This window comes from Lithobates pipiens, unplaced genomic scaffold (genome assembly GCF_037356315.1).
Source record: "Lithobates pipiens isolate NorthernLeopardFrog02 unplaced genomic scaffold, aLitPip1_a1.2 Scaffold_16, whole genome shotgun sequence".
NCBI classification, from domain to species: domain Eukaryota; kingdom Metazoa; phylum Chordata; class Amphibia; order Anura; family Ranidae; genus Lithobates; species Lithobates pipiens.
In genome coordinates, this window is record NW_027507748.1 from 291,921,165 (window position 1) to 291,938,860 (window position 17,696).

Here is a 17,696-nt window from a genome sequence, read left to right on the forward strand (position 1 = left end):
TCCATCGGCACTGTCTGCCTCTAGGTTTTTTAGCTTAAATATTTTCTTATATTTTATTTTGTGTATAAAAATATCCAGAATCCTAGATGGGATTGTCTGCTTAAAGCGGGAGTCCACCGGGACTCCGCGTTTTTTTTTTTTTTAAAAGCCAGCAGCTACAAATACTGCAGCTGCTGACTTTTAAAATAGTGACACTTACCTGTCCAGCGCGCCCGCGATGTCGGCACCCGAAGCCGATCGCTAGGTCGTCTGTCGGGTCCTGCCGCCGCCATCTTGGGTATGGGAATCAGGAAATGGAGCCTTTCGGCTTCATTTCCCGGTTCCCTACTGCGCATGCGCGAATTGCGCTGCGCAATAAGGACGCTCCCCGCTGCCTCTGGGAGCTGTGTGTTTCCCAGCAGGCAGCGGGGCACTTGCGGGAAGGGGCGGGCACTTGCGGAAAGGGGCGTAAGTTACGCCCCTTTCCGCAGAGAGCTGTCCCGGAAGTGGGTGCAGTTACCTGGATTATCCAGGTAACTGCACCCCCCTCCCCCCTGAAAGGTGCCGATTGTGGCACCGGAGGGGGGGAGGGTTCCGATGAGCGGAAGGTCCACTTTAGGGTGGACCTCCGCTTTAAAGCTTCTTGTACACGGCCTTTCGGCGTGCAGAGCCTACATAAGGCCTTACCTGGGACCTTCTGCTGATGTGTACATTCGCCCATTGAGATGAACAGGAAGAAACAGTTGTACACAGTTGTGCACTGCGGTTTGCGTAAAAGCACCCGCATGCGCACTGACATATGCTCCAATCACATAATATCTGTGCTCAGTGGGGGTCTCAGAGGAGGCATTACAAAGGCTCTGCACCCTGAACGGCTGTGTTCCTGAATCTTTACACTGTTGCTTTTAGTATTATTGCATACATTGAAATATTTGTACATTCTTTATAGCCGTGTTGTAACTGGAATGCCACAGAACAAGATTATGAGTATCCTAGTAAACAACAGCTGAAACAGTACCGAGTAATCATTACAACTCTTGTTACTGCTGGAAGGTAAGATGCACAATAGTTCATTTTCATCTTTATATTTGTGGGAAGTGGAAAGAAGAGTAATGCCGCGTACACACGACCGAACTTTTGGACTGCAAAGGTCCGGCGGAACGAGTCCGTCGGACAATTCGATCGTGTGTGTGGGCTCCATCGGACCTTTGCTTGCCAAAAATCAAGCGGACTTTAGAAATAGAACATGTTTTACATTTTTCCACTGAAACTCCTCTGGACCGAGAAATCCGTTCATGTGTATGCTAGTCCGACGGATAAAAAACAACGCTAGGGCAGCTATTGGCTACTGGCTATGAACTACCTTATTCTAGTCCGGTCGTATGGTCATCACGTTCGAATCCGTCGGACTTTGGTGCGATTGTGTGTGGCCAAGTCCGTTCATGCGGAAAGTCCGTCGGAACTCCGCCGAAACTCCGTCGGAAAGACCGTCGGACCTAGTCTCTCGAAAAGTCCGCTTGTGTGTACGCTGCATTACTTTTAACAACCCAAACTCCCTATAGCATTGTGTGATTCTGAACTTGGCTGTGAACTAAGCTATCTGTTTCATTAATCTGAAGTATTCAATTAAAGTTGTGCAGGGCTTTTTGCACCAATAATTTGGCACATTTCATGTCAATGCCAATATTTTACTCAGATTCTATTTCAGTTGCTTTGATAATTAAAGAATGTTTATTTTTCACTGTTCTTGAAAGCCTGGGCCAGGGTTCTGGTTGTTGAAACAATTAAGCCCCATACACACTACTGATGTGTGTATGGGGCTTCATTGTGATTTTTCTCTGTCTGAATGTTCAATAAAAATGATTGAATGTAAAAAAAATGCAGCAGTAGTGCTTCAAACGTTTAGTGCTTATGTTTTTGATGCATTTCTGCTTCATTTCCATTGAAGTCTATGGAACCCAAAACGCCACCTGCTGAGGGCAAAAAAGTTCCTGACCCTTTCCAGAAAACGCACAGATGTGACTGTGACCTATAGGAAATCGTGTTAAGTGGACAGTAGTGCGCAGTGCAAAAGGCGTAGGTGTAAACCTACCCTTACAGATTGAAAACTTGTAAGCACTTTCTCCACCAGACGTTTATTACAGCAACAACCAGTACACATAATCTGATGTTATATAGATTATTGATGATTTTGTATTAAACATTATGCCTTTGTTCACTGGTATGGTTTTTTTTTTAGACTTGCATCTGCAAAGTTCCCATCTGACCATTTCACTCACGTGTTTATTGATGAGTCTGGCCATGCAGTAGAGCCAGAGTGTGTGATAGCTGTGGCAGGTACAGTAACGACAAATCACCGTAACTAGAAGCCAATCTCCATACTCAAAACAATAAACCAGCAAATGTATTCTGAATTTCATTTTTCATTTAGAAATTTACATCTGATGACTGGAAAACCCGATTGGTGTCCTATCACTGGCGTCATCATTTTGATACAATTGAGTATTCTTTTAATCATCAGCTTAATTAATCAACTACTGTGTAATAATTACTACTTTGTATTTTTTTTTTAACCCCCTTTTGCCACCTTTTGATACTTACTTTACTTACATTTTTAAAGAGAAACTGCAGTCTTCTCACATAATTTGTAATAAAAACATTTTTTCCATTCTGAAGCTTCCCTCCAACCACTTTGCATATTTCACATATATTATGATTCTGCACTTGACAAATATGCTGCAGAAATCTCCCTCTACTGAGTCTGGCTGCACTTTTTTTTTCTTTTGCCACCTTTTGATACTAACTATACTTAAAGGGGTTGTAAAGGTAAAATTTTTATTTTCTACATAGGTTCCTTTAAGCTAGTGCATTGTTGGTTCACTTACCTTTTCCTTTGATTTCCCTTCTAAATGTTTTTTTGCTTTGTCTGAATATCTCACTTCCTGTTTCTCCTCAGTAAACTTCTCACCATCATCCGAGCTGGTGGTTAGTCAGCCAGAACAGCTTACTGAACAGCTTACTGGGGTGAAACAGGAAGTGAGAAATTTAGACAAAGAAAACAAAGAAAAAAAACATTTAAAAGGGAAATCGAAGGAAAAGATAAGTGAACCAACAATGCACTAGCTTAAAGGAACCTATGTAGAAAATAAAAAAATTACCTTTACAACCCCTTTAAGTTTTTAAAGAGGAACTACAGTCTGCTCACATAATTTGTAATAAAAACATTTTTGCCATTCTGAAGCTACCTTTCAACTACTTTGCATATTTTATTTATACTGTGATTCTGTATTTACAAATATGCTGCAGAAATCTCCCTCCACTGAGTCTAGCTGCAATCATTTTAACAGTGGGCAGCTGGAGATACTGCCTGTTCACTTCCTAGATTCACACAGACACACAGAGGCACACCTTCAGCTCTGCAGCTCCCATTGACCCTCTTTAGACTCACCCCCCCCCCCCTTCTTGGCAAAGACTCACAAGAGTGAGAGAGAGCTGTGTATGTCATACACCCTAGGCATTTTACCAGACAAGAAACAGGAAGTGGGCTGTATAAGGTATTTACAGAAAAATGTTTTACTATCCAAAGTTAAAACAACAAGGGTAGAAGATTTAATGGAAAGATGAAAAAAATAACTGAAGTTCCGCTTTAAGTTCTCGGTGTTATATTTGTGATGTTTTCTAATATATTAACATTTCTAATACACAGTATATTGTTATGTAAGTACTACACATTTTATGTACAGCAAGGTTTAGCAATGTTTTTGGGGTTTGTGAGATGGTTTTGTGGGAGGGTAGTTTATGGCATCAAGTTGAACTCCAGTCAAAACCTTTTTCTAATTTTGAATGTAATAACGAGGGGTTGGAACACACATCAGTATTTCATTGTAGTCTGTATCCCAACCAGGGGCGTGCCGCCAATAAGTCGAAGTGAGGCAACTGCCTCAGACGGCACTCGATGAGGGGCGGCACTTTGAAGGAGTGTCAGTTATGGTCATGCATCCTTGCTTCAGTTCAATAACATTTCCTTGTATACAAAGGGCAGTCTTGCTAAGCTGGTTGCTAGGCCCAGTACCTGGTGGGGCAGCAAAAATGGGGTGGCACTGGGTGGGTCTGGCACTGGGGGGGGGTGGGGGGGTCTGGCTCCTAGGGGGGCATGAGAGGGTGAACAAAACAGCCATCTCAAATGGCAATTAACATCAAGACTTGAGAAACTCAATGGGAATCCCAGTTTTGACAGGTATAACTACACGTCTTCACTGGATTATGTTTACCTCTTTTTCTGTTTCAGCGGTGACTGTAACATTACAATGATCTCCAGGACAGAACCTGAGGCTGAATATCAAATCAGCACAGACTGAAACAAAAACCTCATAGAAGTTTCAACGCTTCCCCCTTAGATCCCAAAATAAAAAAACAATGTTAAGGCTGATATTTTGCTTTAAAGGAAAAAAGCAGCAGAAGCCTACATTTTGTAAACCTTCCACTCTCTATATGTTTAACTTGTGTAGCCCTCTTTTTTGGGGTGGGGGTGGGGATATGAGAAATTGCCCTCCCCAAACAGGATATTGCGCTAAACCTATAGGTAAATAAGGAAAAACAGAACCTTCGGTAAGTGAAAAAGTGGGCTTGATAATAAGGTTTGCAGTGCCTCCACCCAAACAGGGCCTCTATGAACAGAGTCCTGGAAAATGAATCGGTATTCTAAACAAAGTAAATGGAAGCAGAGGAGCTACTGTAACTAGCGTATAACATTAACCATAAGTACATTATATTGTCAAAGTTTTGGGACAGCTGCCTTTACACGCACATGAATTTTAATGCCATCCCGGTCTTAGTCCATAGGGTTCAATATTGAGTTGGCCCACCCGTTGCAGATATCACAGCTTTAACTCTTCTGGGAAAGCAGTCCACAAGGTTTAGGAGTGTGTCTATGGGAGTGTTTGACCATTCTTCCAGAAGCACATTTGTGAGGTAAGGCACTGATGTTGGCTCGCAGTCTCCATTCTAAGTAAATGCCAAAGGTGTTCTGACGGGTTGAGGTCAGGGCTCTGTGCAGGCCAGTCAAGTTCCTCCACCACAAACTCACTCATCCATGTCTTTATGGACCTTACTTTGTGCACTGGCTCTCAGTCATGTTGGAACAGGAAGGGGCCATCTCCAAACTCTTCCCACAAAGTTGGGAGCATGAAATTGTCCAAAATGTCTTAGTATGCTGATGCCCTAAGCCCTTGTACACACGGTCAGACATTCCGATGGACAATGTCCGATAGGACCGTGTTGTCGGATAATCCAACATGTGTGGGCTCCATCGGACTGTTTCCGTCGGAGTATCTGACGGACCAAGTTTTCCAGCTGGGCTATAAAATTTTCCGACAACATGATCTGATCAGACTTTGTCCGATCATGTGTAGAGAATTCCGATCTGTCAAAGTGCCACGCATGCTCAGATCAAATTCCTAGACCAAAGCTATTGGCTACTAGCCTGAACGTAGTCTCGTCCTAACTAAATAACGTCATCACAATAAGTACGATCGGATTTTCTGACAATTTTGAATAACTGTGTGTATGCAACAGTTTCGGACAAAAACCCGTCGGACAAAATTCGATGGATTTGGTTCTCGGAATGTCCGACCGTGTGTACAAGGGCTAAGAGTTCCCTTCATTGGAACTAAGGGGCCAAGCACAACCCCTGAAAAACAGCCTCATACCATAATCCCCCTCCACCGAATGATTTGGACCAGTGCACAAAGCAAGGGCCATAAAGACATGGATGAGCGAGTTTGAGGTGGAGGAACTTCACTGGCCTGCACTGTGTCCTGACCTCAACCCGATAGTACATCTTTGGGATGAATTAGAGCAGAGACTGTGAGCCAGGCCCTCTCGTCTAATATCAGTACTTGACCTCACAAATACGTTTCTGGAAGAACAGTCAAACATTCTCATAGACACACTCCTAAACCTTGTGGACAGCCTTTCCAGAAGAGTTGAAGCTGTTATAGCTGCAAAGGGTGGGCCAACGCAATATTGAACCCTACGGACTAAGACTGGGATGCCATTAACGTTCATGTGCGTTTAAAGGCAGGTTTCCCAATACTTTTGACAATATAGTGTATATAGATACACACCATTATGGAAATACAAGTGTTATATAAGAAAATGTATAATCGTACATACATCCAATGTACAAATATGTATTATCCACAAAGGGCCCAACAAGTGTTCTGTTGGCATTGTTTACATATACCCAGGTGTATATATAGTTTATAATAAAGATACCTCCAGATGAATGTTGCAGCAAAGTTCAATTGCAAGGGCCCCTGAGGATGATAGGGTGATCTACCAACCATTGTCCAACCATCCTGCAACACAGTTTTTCACCAGCAGAAACTGTGGCATGGCACTGGAACTCAAAGTCAGCCTATTTACTCTGTGTCTTAGTCCCTAGTATCAACTAATCTGTCATGCAACCAGACCTTAAAGAGGTTGTAAACCCCTCTTTGTGATTTTTACCTACAGGTAAACCTATAATAAGGCTTACCTGTAGGTAAAATGAATATCTCCTAAACCTTCACGGTTTAAGAGATATTAACCCTGCATGCAGCCACTGATGTCAGTGGCGCACATGCTCTAAAGGTCTGTCTTATCATGCTGGAACTTCAGAGCTTCTTGCCAAAACTGAGGACACCATCGAAGCTCCGGACACTCACAGCATTGGAGCCATCGATCCCCAAAGAAAGGACAGGAGAAGACGTCAGACCTCTCAGCGGTGACCGGGCGCTGCTGAGAGGGCTTCGTTCTAAGGTGAGTATTTCATAATGTGCTAGTGCGTGATGCATAATAGCACATTATGCCTTTGTCTTTCCCCTCAGTTTACAACCACTTTAACCACCATCGGATGCCCAACCTGACTGTAACCTTGCTGGTTATTGAACCCCAAGCTAAAACTATCTATAGAATCCCAGACTAGAAGGGACAAGGTTAACTAAAATAACAGGAGTATTAATATGGCTCTGTAGTTGAGGGTAAAGTGTAAAGGCACCACATACCTCTATAAATATGTATTTTTGGAGCAAAGGAATGGTATTTTACAGGTGTCAGCTGAGTCCACCAAATAGATATATTTAACACATATAATATTTATTGTAATCCATATTTAAAAGTTAAAAGCCAAAAGAGAAACTGTTCCATATACATGATTAAACAGTGGGTGTTGATACATTTTACTGGATTCCAAATGCTCTTGCTTCTTCTACATGTTTCACCAATCTTAGCTTCTTCAGGAAGTATTAAAGTGTAATGCCTTGTACACACGGTCGGACTTTCCGACCACAAAATCCATCAGATTTTTTCCGACAGATTTTGCCCGAAACTGGCGTTGCATAAACACGGTCGGACAAAGTTGTCGGAACGAGGTGACGTTCGTTGCGTACGACGGGACTACGTAGAGTCCAGTAGCCAATAGCTTTTGTTTCGTAATTTATTCTGAGCATGCGTGGCACTTCTCTACAAACGATTGGAAAAAGTCCTCTTGGATTTTGTTGTTGGAAAATTTTAGATCCAGCTCTCAAACTTTTTCCATCTGAATTTCCAACTGAAAAAGTCCGATAGAGCCCACACACAATCGGATTTTCCGACAACATAATCCGATTGGACCTTTTCCATTGGCATTTCCGACAGTGTGTACAGGGCATTAGAGTACAATTACATGTAGAAAAAAAATCAGTCAGGTAATGTATACACAGATCAAATGCATAGGTTATCCTAGAGGGGCTGTGCTTCTTTGCTGCATAACATCTAATCTCTGTGGGGTTGGAGTCTTGAGAGCATTGGTATGTGACTAAAATATGTGTTTGGTATAACCTATGCATTTGATCTGTGTATACATTTACTGATTTAATTTTTTTCTTCATGTAGTTGTATTCTAATCCCCTGTACACACAATGGGATTTTCCGACAACATATGTTGGATGTGAGCTTGTTGTCGGAAAGTCCGACCATGTTCTGCTCCATAGAACATTTGTTGTCAGAATTTCCACCAACAAATGTTTGAGAGCCGGTTCTCAAATTCCGATCGTGTGTACACAATTCCGACGCACATACGTCCACACATGCTCGGAATCAAACAGAAGAGCCGCACTGGCTATCGAACCTCATTTTTCACAACTCGTCGTACATGCTTCCACGTCACCGCGTTCTTGACGTTCGGAATTTATGACATTTGTGTGACCATGTGTATGCAAGACAGGTTTGAGCCAACATCCATCAAAAAAAAATCCACGGTTTTGTTGTTGGAAAATCCTATCTTGTGTACAAGGCATTACACTTTAACACTTCCTGAAAAAAATCAAGATTGGTAAAACATGTAGAATTAGCAAGTGCATTTGTAAACCAGTACAATGTATTAATACCCACTGTTTAATCATGTACAGCATGTGAAATTGTATTTCTCTTTTTGGCTTTTAACTTTTTAATATGAATTACAATAAATATATGTTTTAAAAATATCTATTTGGTGGACTTATCTGGCACCTGTAAAATCCCATTTCTTTTGCTCCAAAAATACATAAAATAACAGAAGCTGCATATAAACTCTATTCTATTGCAATACTGGAGACAATGTTATCTACTGCAATCAACCGGTTCACCTACTATTATACTGGAAGGTGACAACTACACACGTACAGTATCACAGACCTAGGTATCTGGCACTGTGCATGTCACAAGGGTTGAGATACACACTCAAGAAGCTATTGACAGCTGCAGTTAAACTATTAGAACATATAGATAATTGCCTAATAGTCTCTGCTCCTGGTCTGGGTGAAATACAGCAGCAAAAGCAGCCCCTGTGTTAGGTCATGTAGCTCAGTTCCTCTTTTTTTCTTGCAACTTTCTTCTGGAGTTTCTGACCTCCCTAGCAGAGACAGGAAGTACCTGTCTACAACCAACTACCTCTGTGTTAATCAACAAACAGCTATTTACAAATACAGAGGATAGCAGATCCCTATAATTGTATGACATTGCATATAATGCAGCAGAAAATAGGAAATGCTTTCTGCCGAAGGATTAGTAGAAATGCTTTTTTAAGTTTAGAGCTCTCAACACTGAAGTGCCTGACAGAGGCGGAAAGCTGGTCAGGGGTAATTCTGTTTTCACCCATAACAGAAATAGTTGTTTTTGATGGACTGATGTTTAAATATCAGCAAGCCTTCATAAGGCCCGGTTCAGACAAGGGTGACTTGTCAGGCGACTTAGGCGCCTGACAAGTCGCGTTCCGTTCTGTACCATGGAACCGTTCTAATAGGAACGACTCAAGTCGCTCCGACTTAGAAAAAGGTTCCTGTACTACTTTTGGAATGTCTTCAGGATGACTTGCATTGACTTCTATACAGGAGTCATTTTGCAAGCCGCTGCTGAAGTCGTGTGCAGGTCGCTTTACAGAGTCGCTCTGCAAGTCCGGCTACCCCTGTGTGAACCGGGCCTAAGAGCTTTGTTTTTAAATCATTTATGATATTTCAATGCGATTATTTATTTTAAACTAAGGCTGACATTGTTACCAAGGACAGGATCATGAAAAGGGGAGTAAAAATACTCAACTGTTTCCACAGCTCACTCCTTTGCTGCAGGATCACCGCTAAGAGCAGTGCCTCACTCATCCAAGCATCTATGGAGTGACCTGTTGAAATGGCTGAGTACTTCTCAGTCTTGCATAACAATCATCAGCAACAGGATCACAAATGTGACATGGGCCTAATGATTAAACCTGCCTATGGTGGACTGTTGGCAAAGCTACAGTATGTGCAATATCTTTCCCCCTTTAAACTGTGAATTTTAATATTTGTTTGTGGAAGTCTCTTTTTTATTTTATTTTTTTTACAAACTCATTACATGCCTCTTGATGGTATGAAAGTGGTGTGCTCACTAGGATTATCAGTTGTTTAACCGGTTCCCGACCAGTGCACGCCGATGTACGTCGGCAGAATGGCACGGGCAGGCATATTGGCGTACAGGTACGTCCAATCTTTAATGCCGCCCTGCCATTGCGAGCGCGCCGCCAGCGGTGCACTCGCCTGCTGGTCGGGACCCCCATGAGTCCGGTCGCGGGTCCCGCAGACTCGATCGCCGCGGGCATACCCGCAATCGTCTCACGGGGTGGCTGAACGCGGAAATGCCGTTGTAAACAGCATTTCACCGTTCTGCCTACTAACTAGTGATGCTGATCTCTGCTCCATGTGATTTGAGCAGAGATCAGTGTTCACTAAATTAAAGCCCAGCCACCAACAGGTATTAACACACCCCTAGGAACACTTAACCCCTACACTGCCACCCACTGGTTAACACCTTCAAATACGTTTCTGGAAGAACAGTCAAACATTCTCATAGACACACTCCTAAACCTTGTGGACAGCCTTCCCAGAAGAGTTAAAGCTGTTATAGCTGCAAAGGGTGGGCCAACGCAATATTGAACCCTACGGACTAAGACTGGGATGCCATTAACGTTCATGTGCGTTTAAAGGCAGGTTTCCCAATACTTTTGACAATATAGTGTATATAGATACACACCATTATGGAAATACAAGTGTTATATAAGAAAATGTATAATCGTACATACATCCAATGTACAAATATGTATTATCCACAAAGGGCCCAACAAGTGTTCTGTTGGCATTGTTTACATATACCCAGGTATATATAGTTTATAATAAAGATACCTCCAGATGAATGTTGCAGCAAAGTTCAATTGCAAGGGCCCCTGAGGATGATAGGGTGATCTGCCAACCATTGTCCAACCATCCTGCAACACAGTTTTTCACCAGCAGAAACTGTGGCATGGCACTGGAACTCAAAGTCAGCCTATTTACTCTGTGTCTTAGTCCCTAGTATCAACTAATCTGTCATGCAACCAGACCTTAAAGAGGTTGTAAACCCCTCTTTGTGATTTTTACCTACAGGTAAACCTATAATAAGGCTTACCTGTAGGTAAAATGAATATCTCCTAAACTTTCACGGTTTAAGAGATATTAACCCTGCATGCAGCCACTGATGTCAGTGGCGCACATGCTCTAAAGGTCTGTCTTATCATGCTGGAACTTCAGAGCTTCTTGCCAAAACTGAGGACACCATCGAAGCTCCGGACACTCACAGCATTGGAGCCATCGATCCCCAAAGAAAGGACAGGAGAAGACGTCAGACCTCTCAGCGGTGACCGGGCGCTGCTGAGAGGGCTTCGTTCTAAGGTGAGTATTTCATAATGTGCTAGTGCGTGATGCATCCTCAACAGGTATGGGGAAGATGTATCATAGAAATCATTTTTTTCTTTTAACATTCCTCTTTAAATCCATCAAATATCCAGAAAAGTTGTTGGATAAAATATTATTTTAACTTTATTTTCTTTTACACTGTAGGTATTTTGGATGTAACGGCGGGAGGACAGCTCGTACTTACTGGTGATCCTAAACAGCTTGGACCAGTATTAAGGTCCCCAATTGCGATGGAACATGGATTAAGTTAGTAAAGTTTGAAATATATACAATATTAAAATAATAAAGCAGTATATACTTTGTTTTTTTCTTTCTTCTTCTACTCTCACTTTACAGCTTTTAATTTATAATGTTATCATTGCAGGTATGTCTTTGCTTGAAAGACTAATGACCCATAATCCTTTGTATGCAAAAACTAGTACCGGAGCTTATAACCCTGAGTTTGTTACCAAGCTTCTATTGAACTACAGGTTTGTCAGTGTTTTGTAGAATAAAGTTGTCATTCTGTTAGCAGAACCTCTTTTAAGAGCCTGCAATCTCACTTTACCAGCAACAATGTTTTATGAATGTTTGTTATGAGTACTGATAAAGTGTTTTAGTGTTTTCATAAGTACAAAACATAAATGGGATTTTAAGGATTTTCAAGATCATTTAACAAAGTACCAGACTGCACTGTGTAGGTAAGGTTCCCTTTCTGGGAAAAAAATAATAATATTGGTCTAATGATCTATTTTGTATAACCCTACGTTCATATCGCTGCGTGTGGCTGCGGTTATGGGAATTGCAGCAATTCCTGAACCCGCCTGCAGTGAAAATACATCGCTCTGTAGCTCTGTAGAAACTTGCGGGGCTGACATTTATTTTGAATGGCACCTGTGGCACATGTAAAATTGCAGAACGGGTGCGGGAGCTGCGTTTTTTTGCAGAAGCGCAGTCGCAGCAGCCCATTCATTTGGATGAACTGTCGTGGCCGTGCAAACGAGGCACGCACAAACTGGAACTAGACCCTTTTTTTTTTTTTTTTTTTTTTTTTTTTTTTACCAGCAAGAGCTGTAAAACCCTTACCTATGTGTAGGCAACATATGAATTTTAAAGCAGTTTAACATGGCGTTAAAAAAAAAAATCCTACTAGCTATACTAAAGTGCAGTCATACTGTTTTCTTTCCTAACAAAATTATTTAAAAGATATTCAGCATTATGTAAATGCATTACCTCTTCATTAAAGTGCAAAGCAAGTCAAAACCTAACTAAGCTTAAATATACTCCCACCCCCATTATAAATCTATCTACCCTGTAAAAGGAAAGATGTTTATGCTTACCTATTCTGAAGTCGTTCTGGTTTTGTCACAAGATCTCTACAGCGCTGGCTTTGGTGTAGAGGAGAGATCGCCGACAATAGCTGCTGAGCCTGTGAGATAACATCACCTTACTATGGGGCACCCGTTGTTGGCTGTCCCTCCTATACACTGAAGCTGGCTCTGGGTCATGACCATGTGACCAGACCGAAGCAACTTCAGAAAAGGGAAGTATAGGCATCTTTCCTTTTACAGGGTAGATAGAATAGGCTTAGAATTGGGGTGGGAGTAGATTTAAGCTTGGTTAGATTTTAACTTGAAAAAAGGAAAAATACTGCACTCCTAACTAAATAAAAAATTAAATTAATTAATTAACCTACCCCAGCTGTGGCTACTAAAGTGTGATACACACCAAAAGTATAAGGAAGAAAAAATTGTAGCTGCGCTAACAGTGACTATCACCTGTAAACTTCAATTAATATGTGACTTATCCCAATGGTTTAAACGTTAAAAAAAGTGATAAATAAATCATTAAATTTATAAATAATTGAATTAATAAATTGATACCAAATATGTTCCCAGAAAGTTGAAATCAATAAATATATATATATATATATATATATATATATATATATATATATATATATATATATATATATAAATATACTAAATAATAAATGTGCAAATACAAATGAATCCCTACATCCAAAAGTGAATGAATTCAAACGAAAGTCCAATTAATAAGTAAATATCAAATATGTTCCAAGAGAGTTGAAATGAATCAATAAATATATATATATATATATATATATATATATATATATATATATATATATATATAAATTATGAAAATAAATATACTAAATAATAAATACAAATAAAAAATGCAAATGCAAATAAATCGTGAAAAAAATATAATTAAAAAATATATAGTCCCAACATCCAGAGGTGAATAAATTCGAAATGCTTGCCTTCTGGTAAGCGTGCATTCCTAGTGGTGTTCAGCACTGTTTGGTGGCGGAAGATTGCACGTTTTATCACAATATTGATTGGATATTCATTTGAATTTATTCACCTTTGGATGTTGGGACTATATATTTTTTAATTATATTTTTTTCACGATTTATTTGCATTTGCACATTTTTTATTTATATTTATTATTTAGTATATTTATTTATATATATATATATATATATATATATATATATATATATATATATATATATATATATATATATATATATGTATATATATATATATTTATTTATGTATCATTTGTTTATTGATTAATTTCAACTCTCTGGGAACATATTTGGTAGTTACTTATTAATTGGACTTTCGTTTGAATTCATTCACTTTTGGATGCGGGGACACATTTTTTTCACGATTCATTTGTATTTATTTATATTATTTAGTATATTTATATGAATTTTCATAATTTATATATATATATATATATTTATTTATTGATTGATTTCAACTTTCTAGGAACATATTTGGTATCAATTTATTAATTCAATTATTTATTAATTTAATGATTTATTTATCACTTTTTTAACGTTTAAACCACTGGGATAAATCACATATTAATTGAAGTTTACAGGTGATAGTCACTGTTAGCGCAGCTACAATTTTTCTTCCTTAGATTTTAACTTGCCTTCCACTTTAAGGGCCCATTTGTACCATGGTAGTTCATTAAGGGGCATCAAATGCATTATCTCATATTGCATTTAGGCAACCTATCCATTTGAACCACAACAACTGAAAATTACAACTTTTTATTAACTCAGCATATCTCAATAAAATACACTGTAGTGTGTTACCATGCGTTGTGGTTCAGTGCAACAGAATGGCACAGAATGCACTGAAAGTGCACTTGGAAGTAAAGTCGCTGTAGATATGAGGGGGACATGCAAGGAGAATAAAAAACAGCATTTTAGCTTGCACGTGATTGGATGATAAAATCAGCAGAGCTTCCATACATTTCAGATCTACCCCTTAGATTTAGAGCGAATGCACTTCCAAGTGCACTTTCAGTGCACTTTCAAGGGCACTTGCAGTGCAAAGTGGATTTGCCTTTCGTGAATAACCCCCTCGTGTGTCCAGTAACAGCTGCTATCACTCATGTCTACTGTAATGCATTTTCAATCATGTTTTTTAAACTGTAAAATGTGTAAATTGGCATTCACAATATATTGCTGGAGCTATGATGTTGATGTAATATCCTCAACAACATTAAACAGATCTCAATGGGAATGGATGCAACATTTTCCCTTCTGTTTCATTTGTTTTTATGACTTTTAGTTATATATTTCTGTTTTCTATCAGTGACTTTATTAAACTATTGTATATTATTGTTTTATTAACTATGGGTATATTATTTGTTCAATTAGATCTCATCCCGATATCCTTACTATTCCAAATGAACTGTTCTATGACAAAGAGCTACAGTCCAAAGCAGATCAAATGGTTACACATGCATACTGCAACTGGGAAAAACTGCCAAAGAAGGTAAGCATTTCTGCAAAAAACATGGCTCTCAAATTTATGGCAAAAACTTTGATTCTTAATTATTGATTATCTTTTGTTCTCACAATCAATAACCTCCTTCCATAAATATTAGTTTGTCAAAAGACTGCTACTGTTCAAAATCCGACTGCATGCCTTCTTCACCTTACTGGGCAACCTAATGAAAAAAACAAACCACCTGGTAAATTTATGTGGTATACCAAACTGAACGTGATTATATATATGGAGGACCTGTCTTCCACTTTACACAATACGGAAGAAAGGTTTAGGAGACCCTGAAATTGCTTTAAAACTATGGATGAATATCTCTGGGTCCTGTCCCAGCATTCTAAATCAAATCCATTATATAAATGCTCCAATGCCTAATTAGCACAGGAACGCAGCTCACCCTTACTAGAAATGACCACTACCCCATGGGGAACCTATTCGTTTTTTACATACTTCCTCATTACCTGCAGGTATAAAAAAGAAACGAACACCCCCCTTTTTTTATTTTTTGTTTTCTCTTCTTCTCCCTCACCCCTCCATATGTCTCCTCCCATCCTCTCCCCTCTAATTTATTCTCAGTTATCCATATGCCACATAATCCATACGCCTCATAAACTATCTAGGGCAGTGGTTCTCAACTCCTGTCCTCAGGACCTACTAACAGGAAAAGATTGCGAGATAACTGAAATACATCACAGATATAATTTTATGCTCAGTGATTGCAGTACTCTAGTCTGCATCTGCAGGGCAAGACCCCTTTCACACTGAAGGCGCTTTTCAGGTGTTTTAATGCTAAAAATAGCACCTGAAAAGCGCCTCTCTAGTCTCCCCAGTGTGAAAGACTGAGTGCTTTCACACTGGGGTGGTGCACTTGCAGGACCCAAAAAAAAAAGTCATGCAAGCAGCCTCTTTGGGGCGGTGCGGGAGCGGTGTATACACCGCTCCTAAACCACCCCTGCCATTGAAATCGATGGGCAGCGCTGCCGAAGCACTTGCAAAATGCTTTAGTAGCGGCGCTTTGCGGGTGCATTTAACCCCTTGTTAACCCTTTCTTTGGGGTTAAAAACGTTCACTCCCACCCACACAGCGCCGGTAATGTACGGCTAAAACTAGCGGTGCTTTACCACTAACACGACCCATGCTCCAGTGTGAAAGGGCTCTAATACTTCAAATCTGGCCTGTTAGTGGCTCCCTGAGGACAGAATTTGAGAACCACTGATCTAAGGTGTATTCGCTATATTATCACATTAGTTTAGGGTTACTTCTGTGAATCTATTAACCATGAAACCGCCTGGCCACTTGAGAGCCCCTAAGGTTGATGTTCAAGAAACTGATTCAGTTGCACCCTCCACTATACTTCATTCATTATGATGCTTATACAGTATAGTGGTGCTCATATGCATGTTTGGCCCTGTCCATCCCACCACTTTCTTTTGTATAACTATATTAATGTTGTTCCCCTCATGGAAAATGTATATTGGTGCTGTCTCTCATCTTTGCAATGTACTTGGTAATATATACTACCTTTTTGATGTTGATTTTTGAGCACTGAATAAATAAAGTATAATAAAAGCCTACTGTGACTTTTTTTTGGGTTAGAATGACCTCTGTCAGAGGTTTCTTTCCACAGCCACCGCTGCAAATATAGAATTGCCATACCAATCAAATGGACTTCTAAAAATCGACAGCTGTGCTCATAAGTTTACATACCCTGGGAGAATTTATGATTTCTTTGCCATTTTTCAGAGCAAATGAATGATAACACAAAAACTTTTCCTCATGTCAGCACGCCGTGGGTTAATCCTCCTTAGGTAACTCCAAGGACGACCTCCAATACATAGTAGAATAAAAGACCCACCCTCCTAATCCCTGGTGTTCTTCATTTTTGGTTGCTCCATGCCACCTGACAAAATTTTACAGATTGGATGGATGTCGGTGAGCAGTATCCCCCCTACCGCACCTCCCCCCAGGTTCTCTGCCTCTCCTGGGTTGGAAAACCCTGTGTGTGGGTGGGATATCCCCTGTAAGCCAGGGTACCCTTGTGCCTGGGTCACGGGCATTGTTGCTTAGATAGCATATTATTTACTGCCCTATGCGGTGCTTTTCAGGGGTCGCTGTGGCTGCACTCCTTGTTTTTCTCCCATACTGTGTCTCCTTAGCAGCGTGCCAAGCTCTCGCTCTCGTCCTTATCCTGTTTATAGGGCAGTTCCCCTCCATTCACCTGGCAACTGATTATACAAAAGGCAGAGAGTCAGATGGCCTGAGTGGCCGTGCTTTCTGTTTTCTCTGCATCTTAGTTCCAGGTAAGACAGTATCTCTCTTCCTCCTTTTTCTTATCAGAGAAGATGTAGTTTAAGTGATCTTTCTTTTCTTCTTTTAATCTTTGACTGATTAGTGACCTGCCTGTGGACTTATTAAGCCGCCTGCCCGTTAAACCCCGCTGCCTTCCCTCACTGTAAGCTGTTTAAAGGAGACATGACACAAAAAAAAATTAAGGAGAAAAACAGGGGGTGGGAAGAGAGTTTCTCTCTGTGCCCCCTGTCTCATGCAGTGATTATTGATGATTTTTTTAGATGAGCACACCACACAGGTCAGAGGCACGAAGATCTAAAGAAAAATACGAGGGACAGCATGGGACAATGGGGAA

At 40.3% G+C, this 17,696-nt stretch overlaps 1 protein-coding gene across 1 annotated transcript in view; it reads left to right on the forward strand.

Annotated features, from left to right (window-relative positions):
- The window catches only part of LOC143982644 (putative helicase MOV-10), a 178,313-nt gene that overhangs the window by 129,316 nt on the left and 31,301 nt on the right, over positions 1–17,696 (forward strand). Inside the window, exons 12-16 of the mRNA XM_077481542.1 lie at positions 929–1,032; positions 2,219–2,316; positions 11,382–11,483; positions 11,602–11,707; positions 14,926–15,043. Of these exons, the coding sequence (XP_077337668.1) occupies positions 929–1,032; positions 2,219–2,316; positions 11,382–11,483; positions 11,602–11,707; positions 14,926–15,043 (528 nt within the window). The remainder of the gene's footprint in view (positions 1–928; positions 1,033–2,218; positions 2,317–11,381; positions 11,484–11,601; positions 11,708–14,925; positions 15,044–17,696) is intronic.